The 27,069-nt window shown below is 42.8% G+C and overlaps 2 protein-coding genes across 4 annotated transcripts in view; both read right to left on the bottom strand.

Annotated features, from left to right (window-relative positions):
- The window catches only part of UBOX5 (U-box domain containing 5), a 39,099-nt gene extending 14,392 nt beyond the window's left edge, over window positions 1-24,707 (bottom strand). The window contains exon 1 of one of the 3 annotated variants that reach the window (XM_081096816.1): window positions 24,598-24,707. The gene's annotated coding sequence lies outside the window, so the exon portion shown is untranslated. The remainder of the gene's footprint in view (window positions 1-24,597) is intronic. The other 2 variants (XM_081096817.1, XM_081096818.1) reach the window with 2 other exon arrangements.
- FASTKD5 (FAST kinase domains 5) lies at window positions 11,867-14,718 on the bottom strand. The gene has a single exon (XM_081096815.1). It carries the CDS (start codon window positions 14,701-14,703, stop codon window positions 12,403-12,405), a length of 2,301 nt encoding a protein of 766 aa, XP_080952941.1. The 5' UTR covers window positions 14,704-14,718; the 3' UTR covers window positions 11,867-12,402.
- Window positions 24,708-27,069: the final 2,362 nt, after the last annotated feature.

Below are 27,069 nucleotides of genomic sequence, written 5' to 3'. Positions count from 1 at the left end.
CTGAATTCTTCACTTAATTTTAAGTCAGTTTATATTGTGAAAGCTACCCTAAAATAATTTTGGAACAGGACGGTATATAAATAACAAACCATTTTCCTTTTGTTGGACATTTACTAGGTTGTTTGCAACTTTATCCTATTACAGTATAAGATAAAAAAATTTAAGTAGATGTGTGTCTTAGTACAATTTTGACTTTTCTAAAGGAGTCCTACATGTTTCTTGTTAAGCTTGCTATTTATGGATAGGATTCTTTTATCCCATTAATTTTTCTAACCAGTTAGTCCTATATATAGGAAAGCTTTTCACTTTGGTATCTTCGTTATGTGTTCAGCTGTCTCACTGAACGAACTCATTAACAGATTTTTGGTTATTTTGGAGGCTTCTATAATGTCGATAATAATGAGAGCCCTTTTCTCAAAATGGTGACTCTTATTTGTCTCTCATCTTATTACACATAGCTAGAACTTCCAGAATTATAAGAAATAATAGAGTTGCTTTACTTGTTTTGCTCCCATTAGAAGATGACTCCAGTGCTTCATCTTTGGACATAATGTTGATTGTACAGATTGAAATACTCTGTTTATGTTAACGAAGCATTTAATTTTCATAGTTAAAAACAAACACACCAAAAAACTATGGCCCTGGCCTGTGTGGCTCAGCTGATTGAACATAATCCCATGCACTGAAAGATCTCTGGTTTGATTCCTGGTCAGGGCACATACCCAGGTTTTGGGCTTATCCTGTTGGTGGGTATGGGAGGCAACCGATCGATGTTTATCTCTCACATCAATGTCTCTGTTTCTCTCCCTCTGTCTCTCCCCCCAACCCTACCCCAGCTCCTTTCCTCTCTCTCTCAAATCATTAAAAAACAACAACATATTGAACAACAGCAACCATTCTTTGTGTGCTGATTTTCTCTGCATATTTTTATTCTTTTTCTTATCTAACAGACTGATATAACACATTTTTCTAATTTTAAACCTTACTTTTATTCCTAGGATAGGTTCTATTTGATTGTGGCAGATTTTTCCTTAAATGTTTTTCAAATTGTACTGAATTTGATTGCTCATATTTAATTTTAGATGAGATATTGAAGTTCCCTGCAGTTCAGAGAAGTAGTTTGGAGCCAGACAATAATAGTATTATAAGACAGCAAGTTAACAGGGGTTTATAAGCAGATATGTCAATTTTCATTATAGAGATTTATTTTTCTTTTTATTACAAAATACTTCAGATAAAAAGGTAAAAATTATAATCTATAATAATAAAAGCATAATATGCTAATCAGACCGAACAGCAGAACAACCTTCTGGACATCCTTCCAGGCGACTTTCCGGACAAAGCTGCGGCGGCAGGGGCAAGGCAGAGGTGGTTAGGGGTGGTCAGGCAGGCAGGCAAGTGGTTCAGGTGATCAGGCAGGCAGGGGATCAGTTAGGAGCGATGAGGCAGGCAGGCAAGTGGTTAGGGGCGATGAGGCAGGCAGGCAGAGTGGTGAGGGGCAATCAAGCAGGCAGGCAGGCAAGCGGTTAGGAGCCAGCGGTCCTGGATTGAGAAAGGGATGTCTGACTGCCGGACATCCCCCAAGGGATCCCAGGTTGCGAGAGGGTGCAGGCCGGGCTGAGGAAACGCCCAATCCTGTGCATGAATTTCATGCACTGAGCCTCTAGTATAAGACAGTATACTATAATTAATATAATATAAATATATCCACCACCTAGATTTAGCAAATGTTAACATTTCAGCATGTTTGCTTCTCATTTCAGTGTTAAAAGCAAAATTTATACGGCATCAACAAAACCCACCACCAATCCTATTTCTTCTCCCTTTTTATCAAGAAGCAAGTATGTGAAGTTGGTGTCTTTCACTCAAATCAGTATAGATATGTGTGTATCCACAAACAACATAGAGTAGTTTTATGTATATTTAATGTACCTTAATGATAATATACCATGAGTATCATTTTATAACTTGCTTTTCTAATAAGCATTATTATTTTAAGGTTTCTATGCTAAAATGTGTATGTTTGGTTTCATATATATATACACACACACTCACACACACACTGAGTGGCCAGATTATTATGACCACCTGATGTTTGTAGGCTAATTAGCTATAATTTCCCGCTGAAGTTGCTAAAGGGCCAGATCATTATAAATGTCTGAACAGCACAACATACCTAAATATCGTTGCTGATCAAGTTCATCCTATCATGTTGATGGCATATCCCAATGGAGATGGCTTCTTCCAACAAGACAATGCGCCATGCCACGGTGCTCGTATTGTGCAGGAGTGGTCTCAAGAACATGAGGGAGACTTTACCTTGCTTAGGTGGCCCCCACAATCACCAGATCTCAATCCAATTGAGCATTTGTGGGACGAAGTTAAAAGAGCCATCAGGCAGCTGGTTCCACAACCATCAAATCTCACAGAACTAGACAGTGCTATTCATCAGGCATGGTGTCAGATTCCTCGCATCACCTTTCAACATCTCGTGGAGTCAGTGCCAAGAAAAATCGCTGCAGTATAGAAGGCAAAAGGTGGCCCAACGAAGTACTGGTGGAGTGGTCATAATAATCTGGCCACTCAGTGTGTGTGTGTGTGTGTGTGTGTGTGTGTGTGTGTGTGTGTAGTTTTTTAATTTTAACTTCATGGTCCTGTTTGCAAGTCTTGAAGCACTACAGACTTCCTTCTAACAGTGATTATGGAAAGTAAAGGTTTCTAACAGAACTCTCTGCAGATGACAGAGTGGGGAAGAATGGCTTAAATCAATGTTTCTCAATTTGTGGTTTTGAAATCAAGTTATAGGTTGAATAAGAAAAAAAACTAAAAGAATATAAAATATTAAAGTGCACATAGCATTATGTGATAAACTTTTGTTTCTGTTTCATACAAATATACTGTATACAGCAAGTGTATATACCAGATTCAATATAAAATATATTTCTTATCATACTCTTGATGGAAAAAAATTGAAAAACACTGGCCAAGTATATCTAGAAGTCAGGGAAGAATTCACAGGAGTAACTTTTGAACTGGGGACAACTAGGACACATGCCTGACCTCACGGGCAATTTCTGAGGAGTGACAGGTAGGACATGCTAATGGCACAATGGACAATATATGCTTGACTATAGGAGCCAAGACTCAAGAAAGAACAGGGAGAAAAGGGGAAGGGTACTAGGGAGAGGACAGTAAGAGTCAAGACATAGAGATGGGACAGTATGAGGCAGGTTCAAGAAATGTTGAATATGCCTCCAGCTAGAGGGGGAGGAGGAGGCAGAGCTGGAAAGGCGGATGGAACCAGATGGGGAGGGCCTTGAAAGTTATGCCAGGGGACTCCAGACTACTTCACCTGGTCATCTAGGGATTGTTTTTCCAAACCACAGATCAAGAATCATGAACTCAATTTACTAAGCCATAATCCGCACTGAAAAACATTAAGAATAGAAAGAAAATGTCAGAGTGTAGCACACATGAGGGTGAAATGTGTTTTGTTTCAGATATAGATACAGATATAGGTATCTAAATCTTTCTCCTTTCCTCCCTCCCTTCCTAGATTTTGATGTAAAAGGTATTTCTTACTAAGGGTTGTAATAAAAAATAAAGTTGAAAGCCACTGGTCAGAGGGAAGTAATAGCAGGCTTAAAACCAGGAAAAGAAATGACACTAATGAAAAGTCTGGTCCTAACCGGTTTTGCTCATTGGTTAGAGTGTCAGCCTGCAGGCTGAAAGGTCCCAGGTTCGATTCTGGTCAAGGGCATGTACCTCGGTTGCAGGCACATCCCCAGTAGGAGGTGTGCAGGAGGCAGCTGATCGATGTTTCTCTTGCATCGATGTTTCTAACTCTCTATCCCTCCCCCTTCCTCTAAAAACTCAATAAAACATATTTAAAAAAAGAAAAGTCTGCCATTGACCTCCTAGATAACAGAATTCTGAACCACTGAGAAGCATTTGCCCTTCAAGGGGTTTTCCTTTCCTCGCTGATGTGTTCCTGTCGTCTTTTTTGCACTACACAAGGGGCTCTCTTTGCAAATGGCTTTCTGAAGACATCAAATGAGTATCAAAGTACAAACTATTTAGAAATAAACTAGCACTATCATTTTTCCCTTAACATTTTTTTCCTTTAAATTTTTTTTGAGAGAGGGTTATTCTTTAAGATGAGGAAGGAAAAAAATGAACTATGTTTAATATATTACTGAGTATCTCACAAGGATTTCAAAGCTTCCTTATAAGAAATCTTTCATTTTAAAAAATTTTAATTAACTTTTTAAGATCACTGTAAGTTCCTGTACAGTCATAATAACCAATACAGAGAGATCTATGGAGAGGACATGATTCTTTTTTTTTTTTTAAATATATTTTATTGATTTTTCACAGAGAGGAAGGGAGAGAGATAGAGAGTTAGAAACATCGATGAGAGAGAAACATCAATCAGCTGCCTCCTGCACATCTCCCACTGGGGATGTGCCCGCAACCCAGGTACATGCCCTTGACCGGAATCGAACCTGGGACCCTTCAGTCCGCAGGCCGACGCTCTATCCACTGAGCCAAACCGGTTCTGGCAAGGAGGACATGATTCTTGATCTGTGGTTTGGAAAAACAATCCCTAGGCCACCAGGTAAAGTAGTCTGGAGCCCCCTGGCATAACTTTCAAGGCCCTCCCCATCTGGTTCCATCCGCCTTTCCAGCTCTGCCTCCTCCTTCCCCCTCTAGCTAGAGGCATATTCAACATTTCTTGAACCTGCCTCACACTGTCCCATCTCTATGTCTTGACTCTTACTGTCCTTAACCAGTTTCCCTCAATGGTAAGGTCTTGCTTAGCTATAGTATAACAGCATAACCAGGAAATTGACAATGATACAATCCATGGATCTTATTCAGATTTCATAAGTCTCACATGCACTCATTTGTGTGTGCCTATGTGTTTAGTTCTATGCCATTTTATTCTATGCACAGATTTGTGTAATCACTAGCATAATCAAGACACAGAACAGTTCCCTCACAAGGATGTCTTGTACTGCCCTTTATGAAGCCTTTTACTTTGTATGTCTAAATACTCTAGTACCACAGAAGTGTTTAAGTTGTAAGCCCCTCAAGTGAAGACTCCAGTTAATTCCACTGCCCACATTGTAAGAAATAAACTTGAGTGACACATTTATTTTTGGTGTACCTGTCACTTAAATGATAAATGACTATGTAAAAAAATTCTCTCTCTCTCTCATATATATAGAAGAATTATGATCACACATTTGTTAGAAATCTGTATTAAGAATACGTACACATCGAAGAGTTTGGGAGGTAATAGTGGACATGCAGAAACTTAAAAAAAGCAATATATTAGAGTAGTGGGATAAGTTTTTTTTCTTTCATATGTTTAAAGTTGAAGTACGTAGTTGAACAATTGCATGGGTTCCTGAGGTCTCAGGATGGTATCAGAGAGGACTGTGACTCTATATGCCTGCCCACAGTAACTGACAGCCCCTATAGGATTGTTTGTCCAGACGGAGAGAGACCTTTCTCCTCTGTCTCCCTGTAGTCAGGCTGAGTAAGGGAAAGTGCAAGGGGAGGACTGAGAAGAGACCCAAAGGTAGGCTGATCAACAATGTAGTCTACCCAGGACTGAGGTATTTCCAGAATGTGGAACCCTCAGCACTAACACCAGGAGGGTAAACGGGGACAAGCTGGTCATCCTATCTGGAAGGTTTCTGTCTGTGCTTCTTTGGAGCTTGAAGCAGCTACGCAAACCTTTTTGTTGTTGAGGACTCAGAACCTAGGGGTGGGGAAGTGTGGAGGGATAATTTTGAAGAGAGTAAGGTGACCATGACACTTATTGAACACCTCAGCACCCATCTTCCTTTGGCGTACAAAGAAGTTGCCATAGCTGAGTAGTCTCACGAAAATGTAATGGAAAGTAATTCTGGCAGTTTAAAGACTAGGCTCAAACAGGTTACTGAGGGGCGGAAAAGAAAAAGAAAAGATTACCTGTCAAATAAAAGAAAAGCATTTAACCTCAAAGAGTGGGTGGAATACCAATGCACTGAGCAATTTTATAAATTGGGCACTTCAGCTTTTAAAGAAGTACAATGCTTCTTATAATTTCAAAATTGAGTTACTTGTCCATCCATGAAAATACTGACTTATGTGAATTCTTCTTAGAGCTGGTTAAAATGAAAGACAGCTGTCCCAGCCTATCCCACACAGACACCCACCAGTAAGAGGTACACAAGGAGACCAGAACAGGTGTGGGCCCAAAAGAAGCCTGCAATCTTACACACTTGGAGCCAATTCACCCTTTAAAGGTTTAATATGTGCAAGGCATTATGCTAAGCACAAGACAGTTTTTAAAAATTCATAGGTTCAAAGCAAGGCAGAGTTGGGTATAGTTTTTACTTTAAAGAGTCCCACAGACTCTTTAAGGACATGGACAGAGTTCTAATACCATTTACTCAGTGCCTTAATAGTAGTGTCAGCAAAATTCTGTGGGAAACCAGATGAACCTTAACTCCATCCCTTTACTCAGGCCTTATTCCATGTGTTCTTGCCTCTCTACAAAATTCTCAACTTATCTCTGACTACTAGTCCCTTTCCTTAACATGTAAACAACACTCAAGTCTCTTCTGCCCTTAACAGCCCATCAAAAAACCCTGTCTTGTCCAGCTGGTGTGGTTCAATGGTCCAACATTAACCTATGAACCAGAAGGTTGTGGTTCGATTACCCGGCAGGGCATATGCTGGGGGTGTGGTATCGATCCCCAGTGTGGGGCGTACAAGAGGCAGCCGATAGATGATTCTCATCATTGATGTTTCTATCTCTCTGAAATCAATAAAAATATATTAAAAAACAAACAAACAAAAAAAACCCTGCCTTGGTGCTGTGTCTTTTTTAGGGATGCCAACTTAGCAAATATAAATTTTAAATGCCCACTTATATCTAGTATTGATCCAGTAAACTAGGAATAGAAAGGAACTTCCTCAACACAATAAAGGGCTTTTATGAAAACCCACAGCTAGTTCAGCTGGTGTGGCTCAAGGGTTGAGCGCCAACGCATGAACCGAGAGGTCACCAGCTCAGTTCCCTCAGGGCACACCCCCAGATTGCAGGCTCAGTCCCCAATAGGGACATACCGGAGGCAGCTGATTGATGTTTCCATTTTTCTATCCCTCTCTCTATCCCTCTCTCTTCCTCTCTCTCTCTAAAATCAATATAGTTTGGTTTTTTAAAAAAAAGAAAAACACAGCTAGCCCTACCTGGCTCAGTGAATAGAGCGTCAGCCTGTGGACTGAAGGGTCCCAGGTTTGATTCCGGCCAAGGGCACATACCTGGGTTGCAGGCTCGATCCCCAGTAGGGGGCGTGCAGGAGGCAGCCGATCAATGATTCTCTCTCATCATTGATGCTTCTATCTCTCTCTCCTCCCTTCCTCTCTGAAATCAATAAAGAAATATATTTAAAACAAAAACAACAACAAAAAACCCCACAGCTAATAAACTTAATGGTGAAAACTGAAAGCATTCCCTCTAAGATCAGGAACAAGACAAAGATGCCCACTTTCACCAATTCTGTTCAATTCTATACTGTAAGTTCTAGGCAAATAAATAAGTAAATGGGTACCCAAAGTGGAACAGAAGAACTAAAACCATCTCTATCCATAAATGATATAATCCTATATATAGAAAACACACATACAAAAAACTATTAGTGCTAATAAAAGAATTATGCAAAAGTGCAGGGTAAATCAAGTTGTATTTCTATACATTAACAAGGAGAAATTTGTAAAGGAAATTAAAACAATCCCATTTACAACAGCATCAAAAACTAAAATATTTTAGGAATAAATTTAACTGAGGAGGTGCTAAGACTTGTACACTGAAAACTATAAAATGTTGATGGAAGAAATTAAAGACGACCATTTCCGGCCAGCGTGGCTCAGTGTTTGAGCATTGAGCTATGAACCAGGAGGTCACAGTTCAATTCTGGTCAGGGCACATGCCCAGGTTGTGGGCTCAATTCCAAGTGAGGGACATGCAGGAGGCAGCCAATCAATGATTCTCTCTCATCATTGATATTTCTATCTCTCCCTCTCCCTTCCTCTCTGGAAAAAAAAAAAATGACCTGAATAAATGGAAAGACAGTCTGTGTTTATGGACTGGTGACTTAATATTGTTAACATTGAAAGATGCTGCCCTGACTGGATGGCTCTGTTGGATGGAGCATCATCCTGCACACCAAAAGGTTTCGGGTTTGACTCCCACCCAGCGTACTCATCCAGGTTGAGGGTTAGATCCCTGGTTGGGGCACCTATAGGAGGCAACTGATTGCTGTGGTGTTTGTTTGTTTTTCTCTCTCTCTCCTCTTTCCTCTCTAAAATCAATAAAAACATATCCTTAGGTGAGGATAAAAAAAAAAAAAAAAGATTGAGCCCTAACCAGTTTGGCTCAGTGAACAGAGCAACGGCCTGCGGAATGAAGGGTCCCAGGTTCAATTCTGGTCAAGGGAATGTACCTTGGTTGTGGGCACATCCCCAGTAAGGGGTGTGCAGGAGGCAGCTGATTGATGTTTTTCTCTCATCAATGTTTCTAACTCTCTATTCTTCTCCCTTCCTCTCTGTAAAAAATCAATAATATATATATATATTTAAAAAGATTGAAAGATGCTAAATACCATTAGTCACTAGGGAAATACAAATCAAAACCACTTCAGAACTACCAGAATATTTTTAAAAATACAGAAAATAGCAAGTGCAAGTGTTAGCAAAACTGGAACCCTAGTACACTGCTGTTGGGAATTTAAAATGGTACAGCCACTGTAGGATAGTTAAATACAGAATTAACATGACCCAGCAATTTCACCCCTACATAAAAATACCCAAATGTACTGAAAACAGGAGTTCAAACAAAACCTTGCACATATTCACAGCAACACTATTTATAATAGCCAAAACAATCCAGTGCCCATCAACAGATGGATATGGTGTATCCATCCAATGGAAAATTATTCAGCCATAGAAAAGAATAAAGTACTGGTATACGCTATAACATGGATGGACCTTGAAAACATTATGCTACATAAAAGAAGGCAGACCAAAAAAAAAAGGTACATATTCCATTTTACATATAATTCCATTTTAAAAAATATTCAGAATAGGTAAACCCATAGACAGAAAGCAGATTAGTAGTTGCCAGGCCCTGGGGAAAGAGAATAATATAGAGTGACTGCTTAATGGGTATGGAGTTTTCTTTTGGGGTGAAGAAAATGTTCCAGAACTAAATAGTGATGATTGGTTGCACAATATCAATGTACTAAAATATTACTGAATTGTATACTTTGTTTAAAATGGCCAATTTTATGTGTAATTTACCACAAAACATTATTCATTGCTTATCTGAAACTTAAATTTAACTGGGCAACCTGTATTTTATCCAGCAATCCTAGTCCTAGTCTAAATCCTGCTAAAGTTTTCATCTCCTCTTCAAAAGTTTTCAAGGAATTGCTTCAACATTTGCAACCCAGCCCTTAACTCTCATTCAACATATGTGCAATGTGGTTTCTGCTGACAATTCAATTCAAACTGCTATTGTTAAGGTCATTGGTAATATCCTGGTTACCAAATTTATTGGTGATTTTTCAGTTCTTGTCTTAATTGTTCTCTCTCCAGTTTTTATTAGTTAAGGTATTACAAATGTGTCCTCATCCCCCCCATTAACCCCCAATCTCCCCCCCCCCCCCCCGCACACTCATGCTCCCATCCCCCTGTTGTCCATGTCCATTGGTTTGGCTTATATACATGTATACAAGTCCTTCGGTTGATCTCCAAACCCTCTTTTTATTTAGGATATGTTTTCATTGATTTAAGAGAGAGAGGGAGAGGTAGAGAAACACCAATGTGAGAAACATCAATCAGTTTTCTCCCACACACACCTTGACCAGGGATCAAACCCACAACCTGGGTATGTGCCCACACTGGGAATTGAACCTACAACCTTTCAGTGTATGGGATGATGCTCCAACTAACCCACACAGCCAGGGCCAAACCCTCTTTTTTAAATAAATAAATAAATAAATAAATAAATAAATAAATAAATAAATGTTGATTTCAGAGAGGGAGGGAGGATAGAAACACCAAATGATGAGAGAATTACTGATTGGCTGCCTACTGCACGCCCCCCACTGGGGATCGAGCCCGAAACCCGGGCATGTGAGCATGTGCTCTTGACTGGAATCGAACCCAGGACCCTTCAGTCTACAGGCTGACAATCTATCCACTGAGCCAAACCAGGTAGAGCTAAAAATTGATCTTTGAGAAGAGACCTAGATAATGATGGGAGGGATCCTTTTTAAGAGAAATTCTCACAGACTCCCCAATGTTTACAAACGTTACTTGTATTGTTACATATATACAATCATAAATTGGCTCTAATATAACCTGTGGCTTTAATACGACCAAACCTGAAGCCCCGTACCAGTGGTCAGCAAACTGTGGCTCGTGAGCCACATGAGGCTCTTTGGCCCCTTGAGTGTGGCTCTTCCACAAAATACTGACTTCTGCGCATGGGCCACGAAGTTTCAATCGTACTGTACGTGTGCACCCACACGTGGTATTTTGTGTAAGATCGAGCTGCAGTTTGCCGACCACTGCCTTAGACTGCTTCTATTAAGGGCAGTAATAAGTTTCCTTCTCATCTGAGCTACTTGCCATGAAAAACATTCTGCCTGGTCATATTTGAGAACCTCTGATTCCACAGGCACTCAAATAATTCTAGTCTTCTAAGTTCAATTTTAGGGAGAAAATATTCCAGGGGTAAAAAAGAAGTCAAAATGCAGAAGAGGGGGCTAAGAGGAAGATAGCAAGCTCACTAATTCTGAAATGGCTTTTTAAAGCACGAAGAATCAGCAACTAGGGATAACCAACCCAATCTAAACAAGAATAAGGACTTTAATTTTGGAGGGTGTGAAGAAAAAAACATGCATGCAGGGAAATCCTGAAATGTAAGTGAAGTTATATAAGACTAGGGGCCCAGTGCACGAAATCATGCACCTTGAAAGGAACTGTAGGCTGTGAGGCTGCAGTGGGCACAGGGGCAGGTCTTGGCCCATCCTCTGCGCCCCCACCCAGCCCCTCCTACTGCAATCCCCAGTCCTGTCTGCCGGCAGCCCCGCTCCTGCCACCACTGCTCCCACGTGCTGACGGCACCAGTCCCGCTCACACCCACTGACAGCGCGGAGCCATTGGGGCCAGTGCAAGCAGCAGGTGTGAGCAGGGCTGGAGCCATCAGCGGATGTGAGCAGCAGCTGCTGCCCCGATTGCCCCTCAGGAGCAGGGGAAGGTGATCGGGTGCGAGTAGCTGCTCCAGAGCCAGCAGCGGGTGCAAGAGGCAGATGCCAGCCCCGATTGCCCCTCAAGAGCAGGGGGAGGTGGGGAAGCTCTAAGGTGCAATCAGGGCCGGCAGCTGCCACTTGTACCCACTAACGGTGCCAAGTGATCAGGGCTGGCACCAGCAGTAGATGAAAGTGGGGCCAGTGTCGGCAGCAGGCGTGAACATCCAGCAGGATCGCAGCATGCGGGAACAAAGAATTTTCAGTAACCATCAGAGGCTCGCCCCAATGACAGTGACCAGTCCCTGCCTTGGTCTGGCACCCCCGCTCACCTGTTCCACCATCCCGCTACAGCCGATGCCCACCATGTTCCGCGCTCTGCCACCTGCTGCTGATGCCCATGTTCCACACACGCCCCCTTGTGGTCAGCGCACATCATAGCGACGGGTTGTTCTGCCATTCGGTCTATTTGCTTATTAGGGTTTTATATAGAGAGATTCTTATTTTATAGCAAAGTATATAAAAACCAACTTTTATTATTATTATTTAAATGTTTTTATTGGTTTTAGAGAGGGTAAGGGAGAGGGAGAGAGCAAAACATCAATGAGAGAGAACCATCAATCGGCTTACTCCCGAACACCTCCTACTGGGAATCAAGCCGGCAACCCAGGCACTTGCCCTGATCGGGAATTGAACCACTGGCCTCTAGGTGCATGGAATAAGCTCAACCAACTGAGCCACATCATCCAGGGCTGAAAACTAATTTTTAAAAATTGGCTTTAGATAATGACTGACTATACTTTTATCCTAAATATTCAAAATAACTATGAGATAAGGCTGGTAAACAGAGAAAAATGAGAAATTGAAAATAGGACATTTTAAGACGTTTGTTATTTACCTGCACAAATTAGGTTACAATTAATTCACAATAACATATACTACCTTTAATCTGCCATAGACAAGAACACAATTGGGTCTCTTCAACAGATAATTTTATTACAAACCTACATCCTGGCTTTTATAACTGTTTCACAATACCTAGTACAGTGTGTATCTACAGTATTTATACGCAGATATGCCCAAAGGTCCTTCAGAGAGCAGAGGTGAACACTTTCTCATGGAGGAACGCCAGCTTTTCAAAGCGAGTTCGTTTCAGTAGTGGGAGCCATTCCCAGTGGGATAACTCTACCACACGGTACCCAAGCCGATTCAGCTGCCGCCTCTTCATATTGTGCAATCCAAGCAGATTTCTAGAACCATAGCAATACTGGTTCTTGTTTGTCAACTGAATAGCCAGCTTCACTTGTGGGGCCTGCATACAGGCTGGCGGGCATTGGCCAGCCATCTCCATAGCCCCCAATCTGTCTGCCACATTGTAAAGAGAGGCCTCTGAGGGCATGGCTGCCTTCTTCTCTAATTCCATGGGCTGTTGCCCAGTCTCTGACTCAATTTTCCCCTGGAGATGCCCTCCTGATTTCCCCTTAAGTAGCTGATGCATCAAATCATCTGTAAGACTGATTCCCACATGCTTGAGCCTTAATTTGGCTAGTAAATCTTCAGAGGGTATGGCTTCTCTGTTAAATGGCAATGGCTTCATATTAACATCAAGCTGGACCTCTAAGTCAGAAGATCGGGTATGGGGCAAAATCATATGGTGCTTAATGTACTGGGGCCCACCCAGCATGGTCTCAAGTAAAAAGAGAGCTTCTAGGAACTCAGGTTTTGAGCACATGTCCTTCCTAGCTGCATTCCACAGTATGCCTGACCCCTCTTGCTGAAGGTAAGAATTAAGACGGTTGCCTCTGTAATCTGGACACTCAATGCCAACTGAGCCATCAAGAGTATACAGCTCCTTAGTGAGTTCAAACTTAGTTCTCTCCCGAGCTAACCTGACAAACCCTGGACTCAAAGCAAAATTGATGAGCTCAATTGGAAAGTACTCAGAAAATGCCAGGCCCAACAGGCAAGTGAGCAGGTGTTCTGGGTAATGGTTGAACTCAGGCATCTTTCTATGAATCTCATTTATCAGGCTAGAATAAAACTCTTCTGCATTGGGTGGCTTATAATTCAGAGTTCCAAATGACCACAGAAACTTGGCAACATCTTTACTTCGACAGTATGATACTCTAGGAGGCAAAGAAGCAGCCACAGCATTCATTACCCCTTCATCTAGGAAACGTAAGGCAGAGCAGGCAAGAGTCAAGTGCATGACACCCTGAACTCCCAGGGAAGGAATTCGTTGAGGAGCAATCTGCCCAAATTGCTTCATGAAATTTACATGATCCACATGAGTGAAACGGAACATTTTCAGAATGTTTACCAAGGCATAACTACTCAGGTGCTGCATATCAGCACACACCAAGTCTCCAATTTTCCGCATGACAAATTCTGAGAGACCACTACTTGATTTAAAGAACCCCAAACAGATTGCACCAGCCTCCTCTATATTGATAAAATCTATATACTTGAGGATCAATGATTCCAGTTTTTGCATTAGGTCCTGGGGTACCTGACGACTTTCACCTATAATATAAATCAAGTGAATCAGCTGAGACAAGGATAGGTCGTTCCAGTGCAAATTAAGGTAACTAAAAAAGATTTTTAAAAACCGAGGTACTTTGCGGCCCAAGTATCGCCAGAGATCAGCAACCATGAGTAGTTGATCCAGACTCATATCCCATACTTTATGGCAAAATCTGGTTTCATACACATCTAGCATTGCGTGGGAGTGAGGGATTCCTAAACTAACAAATGCTTTTAAAATATTGATCAGATCTAGGGTATCAAAGAGCTGTATGTTTTTCACACTCAGCTGGCAGAGTAATGCAAATTTGGCACTAGACAGCAAAACAGGATGTTGTTCTGCAGGCATAGAGCTCAGCTTACAGAAATAATCGACAATGATTTTAGGCTGGAGATTATCTTGATAAACTGTGACTTTGTGCAAAATTAGTTCACCTTCTGAAACAGACAGGGGCTGACAAGGCTCAGATTTGTTATAGCTGTGAAGCTGGTACTCTGGTCTTAGTTGTAGGAAAACTCGGGGGTCTTCAAAGGAATCAAAAACTTCTACATCCTCTTCATCAACTTTCATGGCCCTAGGTGAGCCCAGTTTCCATGTGCTGGCTTTAGAAGCAGAAGCCCTGCTGAATTCCAAACCTAGGAGGGAACTGCTGGCTGTCAGGATCCTCTGAGAAGAGGAGGTGCTACAAATGTTCTCAACTTTTTTGGCAGGATGGCAGAGATTACTGTGTTCTGGAGGGTCCTGTCCCCTGTGCCGTGTGGAGCTTCCCACATTCCAATATGCCACACTTTGGGTTGCACTGTAGGCAAAAGGACTGCAAAATACTCGATTTCCTAACAGTTTTAATAACTTAAGAGTGGCTGCCATTCTGGTGTCAATACTGATCGTTTTGGCAGTCAGAACACAATCCTCACAGGTCTGACCGGGCAATTTCTTGTTTATATGGTGCTTGATTAGAGCTGGACAGGAAGGCGTTCCACAGAAACTGCCTGGAAATCTTCGGCATTATCATAAGAGTCATGGATCACAAATGACTGGGCCAGAATTGGTGCCAGATACTGAAAAAAGGATAGATGAAGAATAAGTGGCTTCCACCTATCATAATATCAACATTTACACATTATACATAATGGGCTAAAACTTTGCTGTCCACTTAAATACAACACTAGTGAATGCCCAAACCACAAGACAGCATACATCAAGGATAAACTCTGTGACTTGCATAAAGACACAAGAAAACCTCAAAATCAGGGTACTATTAGGCAGTTCTCCAGAATGCTGCTCAGTCCAGGCTTCCTTCTGTACTTCCTCTGACCTCTATACTTCCTTTATGGTAAATGTAGTGATGGTCAGAGAAGAGAGAGTTGCTCTGCTAACTTCCAACAGGAAGAAAAGCTAATTTTCAAAAAGAAAACTGGAGCCGTAACTGGTTTGGCTTAGTGATAGAGTGTCAGACTGCAAACTGAAGGATTGGTCCCAGGTTCAGTTCCGGTCAAGGGTACTAACCTTGGTTGCAGGCTTAATCCCGGCCTGCCTGGGGCCCATGTGGAAGGCAACCAATCACATAGATGTTTCTGTCTGTCTCCTTCCCTTTCACTCTCTCTAAAAATCAATGGAAAATTATCCTTGGGTGAAGATTAACTTTTAAAAATTAAAAAAATAACAAATGGGAACAAAAGTGAGCAACCCATTCCATCTCTGTGATATCAATGAATAAAAGACCCATGGTGAGAATAAAAAAGTTGGTAAAAGCTGCTATGCATATACCAAAAGTAAAAAGAGGGTTTGGGGTATAAAGTTTAATTAATTATACTCAAAATAACCCTCCCTATTCCCAAAGTACAAAACTTTTTCAAAATATATTTTTATTGATTTTAGAGAGGAAGGAAGAGGGAGACAGAAACATCAATGATGAGAGAGAATTAGTGATCAGTGACTCCTGCACCCCACCTGGAGATCAAGCCCTCAATCCAGGCATATGCCCTGACCAGGAATCAAACCATGACCTCCTGGTTCATGGGTTGACAATCAACCACTGAGCCACACCAGCTGGGCAACTCTTGCTTTCTCTAAAAGCTTGTCTTTCCTTCCGCTTAAGAAATGCCAAAGCCTGACAAGCAAAATCCAGGGAGCCCTGAGCTGCCAAAATATGGACCAGATAGGGCCGGTGTTGCAGAAAATCCCTTGAGGGTTCTGATGGAAGCAGAACGACTTTCTGAAATGCCTGCCCACCTCCCATCAGCCCCTTCCTTCCAGAGCTCACAGGGCGGTTTAGTGGCTTTGTTCAGGTCAGTCAGCTAGAAAGGCTTCTCTGGATGGCAGGAATGTGTGCTTCCAATTTCTTTGTGAAGGAGAGCAGAATTACTTCACATGAAATCATTATACATGTGGTTCTCTACTGGTGCCTGTGGGCCCATTCTGCACACCAAGTTTCAATCTATGGGTTCAGATGCCACAGACCAGGTATCAGCAAACTATGGCTGAAATCTAGCCCTCCACCTATTTTTGTAAGTAAAGTATTATCATCTGAACATAGCAAGGGTCATTCATTATTGTTGATAACTATTTCTTTTCTCTATAAGAGCAAAATTGAGCCATTGTGGCAGAAAATATATGGCCTGCAAAGCATAAAATATTTACTATTTTTTCCTTTACATAAAGTTTATTCCTACAAATGCAAGTGGCCAACTTTTTAAAAATTAGAAAACATTAGGAAAATTATACTTAAATTTTATATTTTCCTTTAATATTTAGATGATAATTGAAGATTTATGCCTCAAAACAGTCACTAGGAATCTCAATACTGCAGCACAGGCATGGTGGAAACAAAAGAGAGAGCAAGTAATGGGACTCTCCAGTTGACTGAACAGGGCTTTTAAGAAGACCTGTTTTGGCCCGACCAGCATGGCTCAGTGGTTGAGCGTTGACCTGTGAACCAGGAGGTCACGGTTCAATTCCCAGTCAGGGCACATGACCAAGTTGTGGGCTCGATCTCCAGTGTGGGGCATGTAGGAGGCAGCCAATCAATGATTCTCTCTTATCACTGATGATTCTATCTTTCTCCCCATCTCCCTTACTGTCTGAAATCAATAAAAAACATATTAAAAAAAAAAAAAGAAGACCTGTTTTGGACCCTGGAATGTAAATTTAGTCCAACACAATGTGCAACTAAAGTCATAAACTATTCATATCTGTAGTCCTTCATCTCATCTTGGGAACTAGAACCAAAGAAATAACTAAAAAAAAAAAAAAGACAAAATGTTTTTTTACAAAAATAGCTGTGCTATCTAAACAAAAAACTGTAAAAAAAAACCACAAAAAACAAATGTTCATCCAGAAGGAGGAGGCTGGTTTACAGAATAACTGTGTAGCAGGCATCACAGTACATACACAGTACATAAAAAAGTACATACAAATATCAGTGGAACAAAGAGAACACAAATGAGTGCCATCACCTAAAATACACTGCTTCTTTGTGAGAAGAGCCTTTGTTATATCTTTGCTAAATTAACTTTTCCCCCCACTTTGGGGGATTAAAAGTGATAGTACAGAAGAATATATGGATTAACTTAACTAACACCTTTATAAATTATAATTTAAATAGTGCATTTAGCTCTGACGGTTTGGTTCAGTGGATAAAGCGTCGGCCTGCAGACTGAAGGGTCCCAGGTTCGATTCCAGTCAAGGGCATGTACCTTGGTTGCGGGCACATCCCCAGTGGGAGGTGTGCAGGAGGCAGCTGATCGATGTTTCTCTCTCATCGATGTTTCTAGCTCTCTATCCCTCTCCCTTCCTCTCTGTAAAAAAATCAATAAAAACATTTTTTTAAAAGTGCATTTAAATTACTTCAATTAATACTACCTAACAATACTTAATAAAATTACTATGCATGGTCTTCAAAGTAACTAGAATCATTTCCTAGAACATCAATGTCTGACTGGTGTACATCCCATGTTTTGAATTAATGTGGCACTTTTTTCATTTTTAAAAATGCAAGCAAAGTCCCAATATGGAAAAAAGAGCCACACTTTTCTTAGGGCTTCCTCTGTGCCAAGCATTTTATGAGCTATTCTATCTGCATTGATACCAATCCTTATAACATTTCTGTAAGGTAGGTTTTATCATCTCCCTACTGTTGATGAGGAAAAGAGGACTTCACAAGATTAAGAAACCTGCCAAAAGTTACACAGCCAAGGCACACAGTGGGTTTGACATCAATGATTGTCCGATTCATTCCAAAGCTAACACGGCTGGTATACTGGAAAGACAAAAGAGGAGTCAAATTTCAGACAGGGAAGTAGGGAAGACACTGAACAATCTCTAGGATGCCAGAGAGCTAGAGGATTAGAGCCTGATGAGGTCAAAAGCCCCACCCACCTTTAATGGTCTGGGATCCTAACTATCACTATGGTTAGACTATACTACTCACAAAAAGAACAAAGAAAAGACCTCAAAGAGGGAAATCTATATAAAGGTGAGGGTTTACAAGATGCCCCCAGTATCAAAGCAAAGAGGTCACATTTGAAGACCTGAAAGTTGGAAAGAGAGATATGTGATCCAGAATTTAGAGTTCAGCATAGGAGAGAAGCAAAGGAAAACCCCATGATAAAGATGAAAAAAGATTCCAGGACGCCCTAACCCAGTGGTTCTCAACCTTCCTAATGCCACAACCCTTTAATACAGTTCCTCATGTTGTGGTGACCCCCAACCATAAAATTATTTTCGTTGCTACTTCATAACTGTAATTTTGCTACTGTTATGAATCGTCATGTAAATATCTGATATGCAGGATGTATTTTCATTGTTACAAATTGAACACAATTAAAGCATAGCGATTAATCACAAAAACAATATGTAATTATATATGTGTTTTCCGATGGTCTTAGGCAACCCCTGTGAAAGGGTCATTCGACCCCCAAAGAGGTCGCGATCCACAGGTTAAGAACCGCTGCCCTAACCGGTTTGGCTCAGTGGGTAGAGCGTTGGCCTGAGGACTAAACGGTCCTGGTTTTGATTCCGGTCAAGGGCATGTACCTCAGTTTCAGGCTCCTCCCCTGGCCAGGTCCTGGTCCGGGTGAGCGCAGGAGGTAACCACTACATCAATATTTCTCTCTGTCTTTTCCTCTCTCTTTCACTTTCTCTAAAAATCAGTGGAAAAATATCCTTAGGCGAGGTTTTAAAAATAAAAAAGATTCTAGGACTAGAGCTGTGAGCAGACATAAAGAGTAAGCAGTTCATGCTGGAGGAGATGGTTATTACTGGGGAAAGCAGATTTACACTTCTGATAATCTGAGGTAAGGAGACAGAAAACCAAATCAATTAACAATAACAAAAATTAACTCCAGGAAAACAAAAAAGTTGTACAAGATAAAAAAATGTTATAGTATATTCCCTGCTCAACTGTAAATAATATTTACATAATCTTATTAATATAAACCTTGAATATCAACCTAACTAAAAATTTTGAGTAAACTGGCCCTGGCCAAGTAGCTCAGTTGGTTAGAGCGTCTTCCTAATTCAACTGATGGCTGGTTTGATCTCCAGTCAGGGTATATAAGAATCAACCATTGCCCTGGCTGGTGTTGCTCAGGGAGCATTGTCCTGTGCACCAAAAGGTCACGGGTTTGATTTCTGGTCAAGGTCATGTACCTGGATTGCAGGTTTCATCCCCAGCCCTAGTCAAGGCACTTGAGGGAGGCAACCAATCAATGTCTCTCTCTCACATTGATGTTTCTCTCTTTCCCCCCCTCTCCCCTTTCCATTCTCTCTAAAAAAAAAAAATCAATGGCCCAGCCGGCATGGCTCAGTTGTTGAGTGTCAACCTATGAACTAGGAGGTCACAGTTTGATTCCAGGTCAGGGCACATGCCTGGGTTGCAGGTTCATCCCCAGTATGGGGCATGCAGGAGGTAGCCAATCAATGGTTCTCTCTCATTCATGTTTCTATCTTTCTATCTCTCTCTCCTTCTCCCTCTCCTTTCCTCTCTGAAATCAATAAAAATATTTAAAAGAAAAAGTCAATGGAAAAAATATTCTCGGGTGAGGATTAACAAAAAACAAACAATAGAATTAACCAATGAATGTAGAAATAAGTGGAACAAATCAATTTCTCTCTCTCTCAAATCAATAAATATTTTTAAAAATATAGGCAAACTAGCCCTGGCTGGTTTGGCTCAGTGGATAGAGTGTCAGCCTATGGACTGAAGGGTCCCAGGTTCAATTCCGGCCAAGGGCACACATGCAGATTTCGAGCTCAGTCCCCAGTGGGGGGCGTGCAAGAGGCAGCCAATCAATGATTCTCTCTCATCATTGATGTTTCGATCTCTCCTCTCCCTTCCTCTCTGAAATCAATAAAAATATATTTAAAAAGAAATATGAGCAAACTATATTCAGAAGATAAAGGGAGGTGAAGATGATTAGGGAAAGTGAGTAGTGATACAAGAGACCTAGAGCCTCAATAAAGAAGAGATTTTTATAGCTATTGATTTAATCTCCTAGAAATAAAAAAAAGCAACACAAATATGTTATTCAGGCCAAAACCGGTTTGGCTCAGTGGACAGAGCGTCGGCCTGCAGACGGAAGGGTCCCGGGTTCGATTCCAGTCAAGGGCATATCCCCAGTAGGAGATGTGCAGGAGGCAGCTGATCGATGTTTCTCTCTCATCGATGTTTCTAACTCTCTATCCCTCTCCCTTCCTCTCTGTAAAAAATCAATAAAATATATTTAAAAAAAATAGATGTTATTCAGAAATATACTGATAAATGCCAAAAGAAACAGACACATAGTTGAAAGTGCCTCTAGGAAACAAAAATAAAGGGAGAGAAAGAGGAAATTACTATTTAGTGTTATAAACTCTATTGAATTATTTGACTGTGTAAACCATATCCATGTATAACTGACAAAATTTAAATTTACAAAATGCATGTGCTAACAGGAGATTAAGGTATTATTAATCAAGAAGACAATCAGTGAACAGAGAAAGTAACCTTAATATTCAAGGAAAATGTTGAAAAGTTATTCCCAGTGCAAGCACTTTTTACTGTCTTTAGAACTTCTTTATGGATGCCCACAAAATGGGCAGAAATGATAACAAAATAATCTTAGAGGCATGCAGAGCCAAACTGCAAATAACAAACAAACAGTAGCTACTTATTTTTTCATCAAAGAACTTTTAGTGTTAAGTGCATAGACACCATCCTATATAATAGAGATAATATGCAAATTAACCCTCACACCCTCACAAGATGGCTGCCTATGACCAGGCCGGCAGGGGGGTTAGTGAGGAACCAAACGACTGAACAAGCAGGCTGCGTGGGGCGACCAGGCCAGCAGGGGGGGCAGTAAGGGGTGACCAGGCCAGCACACAGAGGCAGTGAGGGGTGATCAGGCTGGGGGGGGCGGGGGGGCCGTTCAGTTAGGGGCAACCAGGCAAGCAGGCAGGTAAGTGATTAGGAGCCAGCGATCCAGGATTATGAGAGGGATGTCCGACTACCCGTTTAGGCCTGATCTCGGGATAGGCCTAAACCGGCAGTTGGACATCCCCCGAGGGGTCCCGGATAGGAGAGGGTGCAGGCTAGGCTGAGGGGACCCCTCCCCGCCCCGCATGCATGGATTTCGTGCACCGGCCTCTAGTATATACAGGTATGAAATGTAACCACTTTGGAAGTTGGGTCTCAAATACTGCAGAAAAGGAAAGAAGTACTAGATATAGAACAACAAAGCAAAATGTAGGGAGAAAAAGAGGTAAGGATGTGTTACCCAGGTAGAGAAATCACAGCTGAGTTAGTTCCTCCTTACTCAAGGACTCCCAGAGAATCCATCAGAAAGCTGAGAACACCATGAGGTGCCCAATAACACCTGATGCCTCTATGAAGATTCAAAGATATGTGGCATCATTTCACAAAGCCCCTTTCCTAGTTTAAGTGCCCCTGGTATACCCTGCTCCCCACCCTCCTCTTTAGGGGTTTTTGTTTTGTTTTGTTTTGTTTTTATATATTTTATTGATTTTTTACAGAGAGGAAGGGAGAGAGATAGAGAGTCAGAAACATCGATGAGAGAGAAACATCGATCAGCCGCCTCCTGCACATCTCCCACTGGGGATATGCCCGCAACCCAGGTACATGCCCTTGACCGGAATCTAACCTGGGACCCCTCAGTCCGCAGGCCGACGCTCTATCCACTGAGCCAAACCGGTTTTGGCTTTAGGGGTTCTTATTAACCGGGGTGGAACCTCAGAGACCCCTGGAGCATGGCTGTTCTGAAGAGCACTGCCCAAATCACCCTGAATGGTGTGAGTACATAGGAGTGAGGAATCTTACCTTTCTGACTTCCAGGTACAGGTCTGAGCAAGGCCGAATAGCTTCATTTTAAACTATAGTCCAGAAGTTAGAGAGCCAGGAGGAAGAAGGCAGCCATGCTAACTGTAGATTAAGTATATAACACCCTCAGCATTTTCAATTTACCAGTTATCAGATCTCATCCCTTAATTCTGATTTCTGATCTTTCTGCTAGAAAGGTTTAAACCTCTTATATCCTGATAAAATTGCCACAAATAAATGGATACTTCAAAACCCATTCTTACCTTAGCAAATAATGTATTGGGCAACCCTAAGAATTAAAACAACTAACTTTTTCTAGGTGCTGGAGTCTCCTGATCGGTTTACAAAGCTTTAAGCCCGTGGTGCGAGTTTAGAGGCTGACGGTATGGACCCCTAGCTGTTAATACAGATGCTAACTGGGCTAGACTCTTCTACGCTTAGTTCCACACAGGAACACAGCTTACAGGAAGGTAAAGCACTAGTGTAAACCAAAACCTAGTCTAACAGCCTATCCCCTCTACTCCATTCTAGGTTCCATGCTTATGGGCGAGAAAACAGCACATCACAATCATCTATGAAACTCTTTTAGCGTTCATAGCCTTCTCCTCCCCTTCTAAAACTCTACCTTTTCTCTATCAGAATGACAAGAAGGGCCTGGATAGATATAGTCTGGCAAGGCCCCACAGATAATTCTGCTAGAGTCACCGCTCTGAAAGGGTCCGATAAGACTCGTTGTTAAGCCGAAACCGGTTTGGCTCAGTGGATGGAGCATCGGCCTGCGGACTGAAGGGTCCCGGGTTCAATTCCGGTCAAGGGCATGTACCTGGGATGTGGGCACATCCCTGGTGGGGGATGTGCAGGAGGCGGCTGATCGATGATTCTCTCTCATCGATGTTTCTGACTCTCTATCTCTCTCCCTTCCTTTCTGTAAAAAATCAATAAAAATATATTTTTTTTTTAAAAAAAAGACTCGTCGTTAAAAAATCTCACTGTAACAAAAAGCAGAAACTCATGTTCTCTCAGCCCATCTGAATGGGACTAGTAGAGAAATGGCAAAACCCCTGCAGGTGGAGAGAAGTAGCTGTACCCAGTTATGTGGACAAATCCCCAAATAAATGGTCCAAGTACCTATCAGTGTTAACTCCATCAAACACTTGATTTTAAATCGGTTTTCCTAAATTTGCAAGGCTGCACAACACGGTATTTCAGGCAAGTGAAGGGGGAACTTCAAAATTCTTTAATATCCAAGTTGACTGACTTACATGATGAATGACAAGGCCGTACTGGGGAATAGAAAAATAAATCCAAAACGAAAGAAAGAGAAAGAAAAGTAAGCCAATGAATTGGGAAGAAGGCAAACTGACAAATTAGACCTGCTAACTGACGAAGGCCTCACTCTCCCAGTTGTACTAGAGATGGCACTGAGTCTCCAGGGTTTTGTTTTGTTGTTGTTTAGGAAAAAAGTGGAGTCGGCCCTCAGCCCCCCTGGGAAAGGGGCCAAGTCCGCAGCCACCCACCCCCGGGTCCGGGGGCGTCTCCTTCCCAGCCCCGGGCCCAAAGGCCCCGGTTCTGGTTTCATTTTGTTCTATCTGGCAGTAGTACACTCATCCCAGCGCCATTCAGAGCAGCGAGTTGCAGAATCTAGTTCTGGAAAGGTAGCTGTTATAACTACTCAAGGTACCGAAAACATGCATGCATATTACAGCAGCAACACATACTCAAGCATAAAGCATGAGCTGCGCTGGTGCTAACGACCCTGGCGACCAGCTCCACGGAGGAGCACCGTCCGAGCATCCACAGCGAGCGCACAATGAAGAATCACCTCGGCATAACCCAACTGCACAGACAGGGCCCAAAGCTTCCTGCGTCAGGGCGGGAGAGCTGTGTCGGGGTTTGTACACGAAGGGAAAAGGCAATCACTTGTCTTACTCCTGGAGAGAGAAAGGGAGTGGGGCATCCATGCTATCCTTAGGTAGGCTTGTGCAACCAGAAACTTAAAAACACAGCACAACAAAACACCGTTTGCTATTTATTGAAGACTCACCCCATCCCAGCTACTAAGCAAAATACTGCTCAAAGTGTGGCCCGAGGAACAGCAGCATCGGCCTCACCAGGCCCCACACGACCTACAAAATCGGAATCTTCAAGATGCCTACGTGTGATGAGGTGCGTCTCGCTCCACTCTCACCACAGGTCTGGGAGACAAGTACTGTTATTATCTCTGGCTCACAGCTGAGAAACACAGGGTCGGGTAAGCCGCTCGCAAGGTCACAGAACTCCGGAGTGGCTGGGGTCGCCAAGGTTCTCTCTAGAGCGGGGCCTGTGAGAAGCGCCCGGCACACGGCCTTGGCGCGCGGGCCCTGGGCGGGCCAGGAGGGGCGGGCCACGGACCAGGTTTGCACGGAGAGGCCGGTGCGACCTTCTACCCAGCCGCCGCCACTCACCTGGGCCCGGCCAGCGCGGACACCACAATCACAGAGCACAGATCCCGCGGAGTGCGGCAACTCGGCGACTCCTCCAGGTACACCTGGTCCGCACAGCCCCACTTCCGGCCAACTGTCCGCTACTTCCGGCTGATGCGCGAAGGACGGGTGCCACCGAGGCTCAAAACTCTTGTAGCGTTTTTCAAGGACGTTTTCCACTAAAGGACGATGTTGAGAAATTGGGGGGCGGGGGGAGAGAGGGGGGGAATGGAGGATATAAAACTTGGCTGGTGCTAAAGAACTTGGCTACCAGCTCCATGGAATAAGCCAAAGACACACCACCCTGGAAGTAATTTAATAGCCAAGGCACAGGTTCGAATCCCGACCACTCAGCGGTTCTCAACCTGTGGGTCGCGTCCCCTTTGGCGGTCAAACGACCCTTTCACAGGGATCGCCTAAGACCATCCTGCATATCAGATATTTACATTACGATTCATAACAGTAGCAACATTACAGTTATGAAGTAGCAACGAAAATAATTTTATGGTTGGGTCACAACATGAGGAACTGTATTTAAAGGGCCAGAAGGTTGAGAACCAGTGCACCACTCCTCAGGGTGTTATGGCCTTGGGAAAATCACATAAACTCTCTAAGCCTAGTTTCTTGTCTGTACAATGAGGATAATCATACATTTAAAAGAAATGTAATCATAAAGTTCTCCCAAGAGAAGATTTAGTGATGGATAGATGGAGAAATGGATGAGGAGCTGGAGCTTGAAGAGGCCAGTACTATGATGGAGGAGCCAGGGTGATCCTCCACCTTCCTAAGTAGGGGGCTCATACCTGAGATGGTATGGGCAAAACTAGGCAAGGAAGAGGCTCTGCTGAGAGCTTTCAGGAGGGCCTGGCCCTAGACAGCCTTTCCTGGGGGCACTGGAGAGCTGCTGGTCAGGATCATCGTACCTTGTCAGTGCCTTGGCTGCTCGTCCACTCATTCATTCATTCAAGAAAGAGGAAGGGAGAGGGAAAGAGAGATAGAAACATCAATGATGAGAGATAGAAACATCAATGATCCCCCCTACAGTGGGGATCCACACTGGAGGTCAAGCCTGCAACCTGGGCATGTGCCCTGACTGGGAATGGAACTGTGACCTCCTGGTTCATAGATCCAGGCTCAACCACTGAGCCATGCCAGCCAGGCTCATCCACTCATCTTAAGGGCTAGAAAGGAGACCTGAGAATTAATACTCCCTCCTGGGCACCATCTTGTCTAGGAGACAAGACTAATGTAGGCAGGATACTTCACTGCAAGGGAAGAGGTGGGCAAACCTGGCATTCCAACTCCTGAGCTCTGCAGAGGGCACTGTTTGCCTGGGTGTGAACATTTGGGGCCTCAGACGACTGACACCACTGCTCAGGGAGGTTCTCTCACTTGGACCAGACCAGGGCACACAGTTAATTGTTGATTATGATTCTGTCTTTGCCTGCAGAACTCAGAGAGAGCAGAGGGCCCATCCCCAGGGGATGGACCACATTGCTCAGAAGCACCCAAGGCAATCCTATTGTTCTTTGACAAATACTCAATGTCCCAGCCTCCCTTAAAATGGAAAGAACATGTGACTAAGTCTTGGCAAACAAAATTTAAAGGAAAACATGCGAGTAGGGTTCTGGGAAAGCTTTTATTTCATGATAAAGTAGTGCTGTCTCAATGCCTTCTTGGAGCTGTGGCAGCCACCTGTGGCATGGTGTAAACAGCAAGAATGTGAAAGTAAGGCCGAAACCGGTTTGGCTCAGTAGATAGAGCGTCGGCCTGCAGACTGAAGGGTCCCGGGTTCGATTCCGGTCAAGGGCATGTACTGGGTTGCAGGCACTTCCCCATTGGGGGATGTGCAGGAGGCAGCTGATCGATGTTTCTCTCTCATCGATGTTTCTGACTCTCTATCCCTCTCCCTTCCTCTCTGTAAAAAATCAATAAAATATATTTAAAAAAAAAAAAAAAGAATGTGAAAGTAAGAGGATAAACAGTCTAAGTTCTTGATGAACCAACACCTATGACACGTAGAATGCCTACCAGACTTGTCAGGTGAGAAAAAATAAGCCACTGTTTTAGGTCCTGTAAATCAGGTTGGGTTGCTTATAGATAATAGTCTTTTTAAAAATCTAAACTATGGAGTCTCTTTTTTAAAATTTTTTAATTGATTTTAGAAAGAGAGGAAGGGAGAGGGAAACATCGATAAGCTGCCTCCTGCACGCCCCCTATTGGAGATCAAGCCTGCAACCCAGGCATGTGCTGTGACTGGGAATCGACTGGCAACCTCTCAGTGCATGGGACAACCCTCAACTAACTGAGTCATACTGCCAGGGCACCTAATACATTCTTGATTGGGGGGGGAGGGAGCGGGCTTTGTAAGAGACCCAGAAAAAAATTATCATAAAGGACAGCACTTAACCTCAAAAGACGACTCTCTTCTTGCAGCACACTTGGGTCATTTCT

This window comes from Myotis nattereri (genome assembly GCF_964212035.1).
Source record: "Myotis nattereri genome assembly, chromosome: 8".
NCBI classification, from domain to species: domain Eukaryota; kingdom Metazoa; phylum Chordata; class Mammalia; order Chiroptera; family Vespertilionidae; genus Myotis; species Myotis nattereri.
The sequence above is the reverse complement of the archived record's forward strand: the minus strand, read 5'-3'. Positions and strand labels throughout refer to the sequence as shown.

Bases quoted from the DNA above. Each gene is read 5' to 3' on its own strand.
- FASTKD5 (XM_081096815.1), bottom strand. From the start codon at position 14,703: ATGGCAGCCACTCTTAAGTTATTAAAACTGTTAGGAAATCGAGTATTT.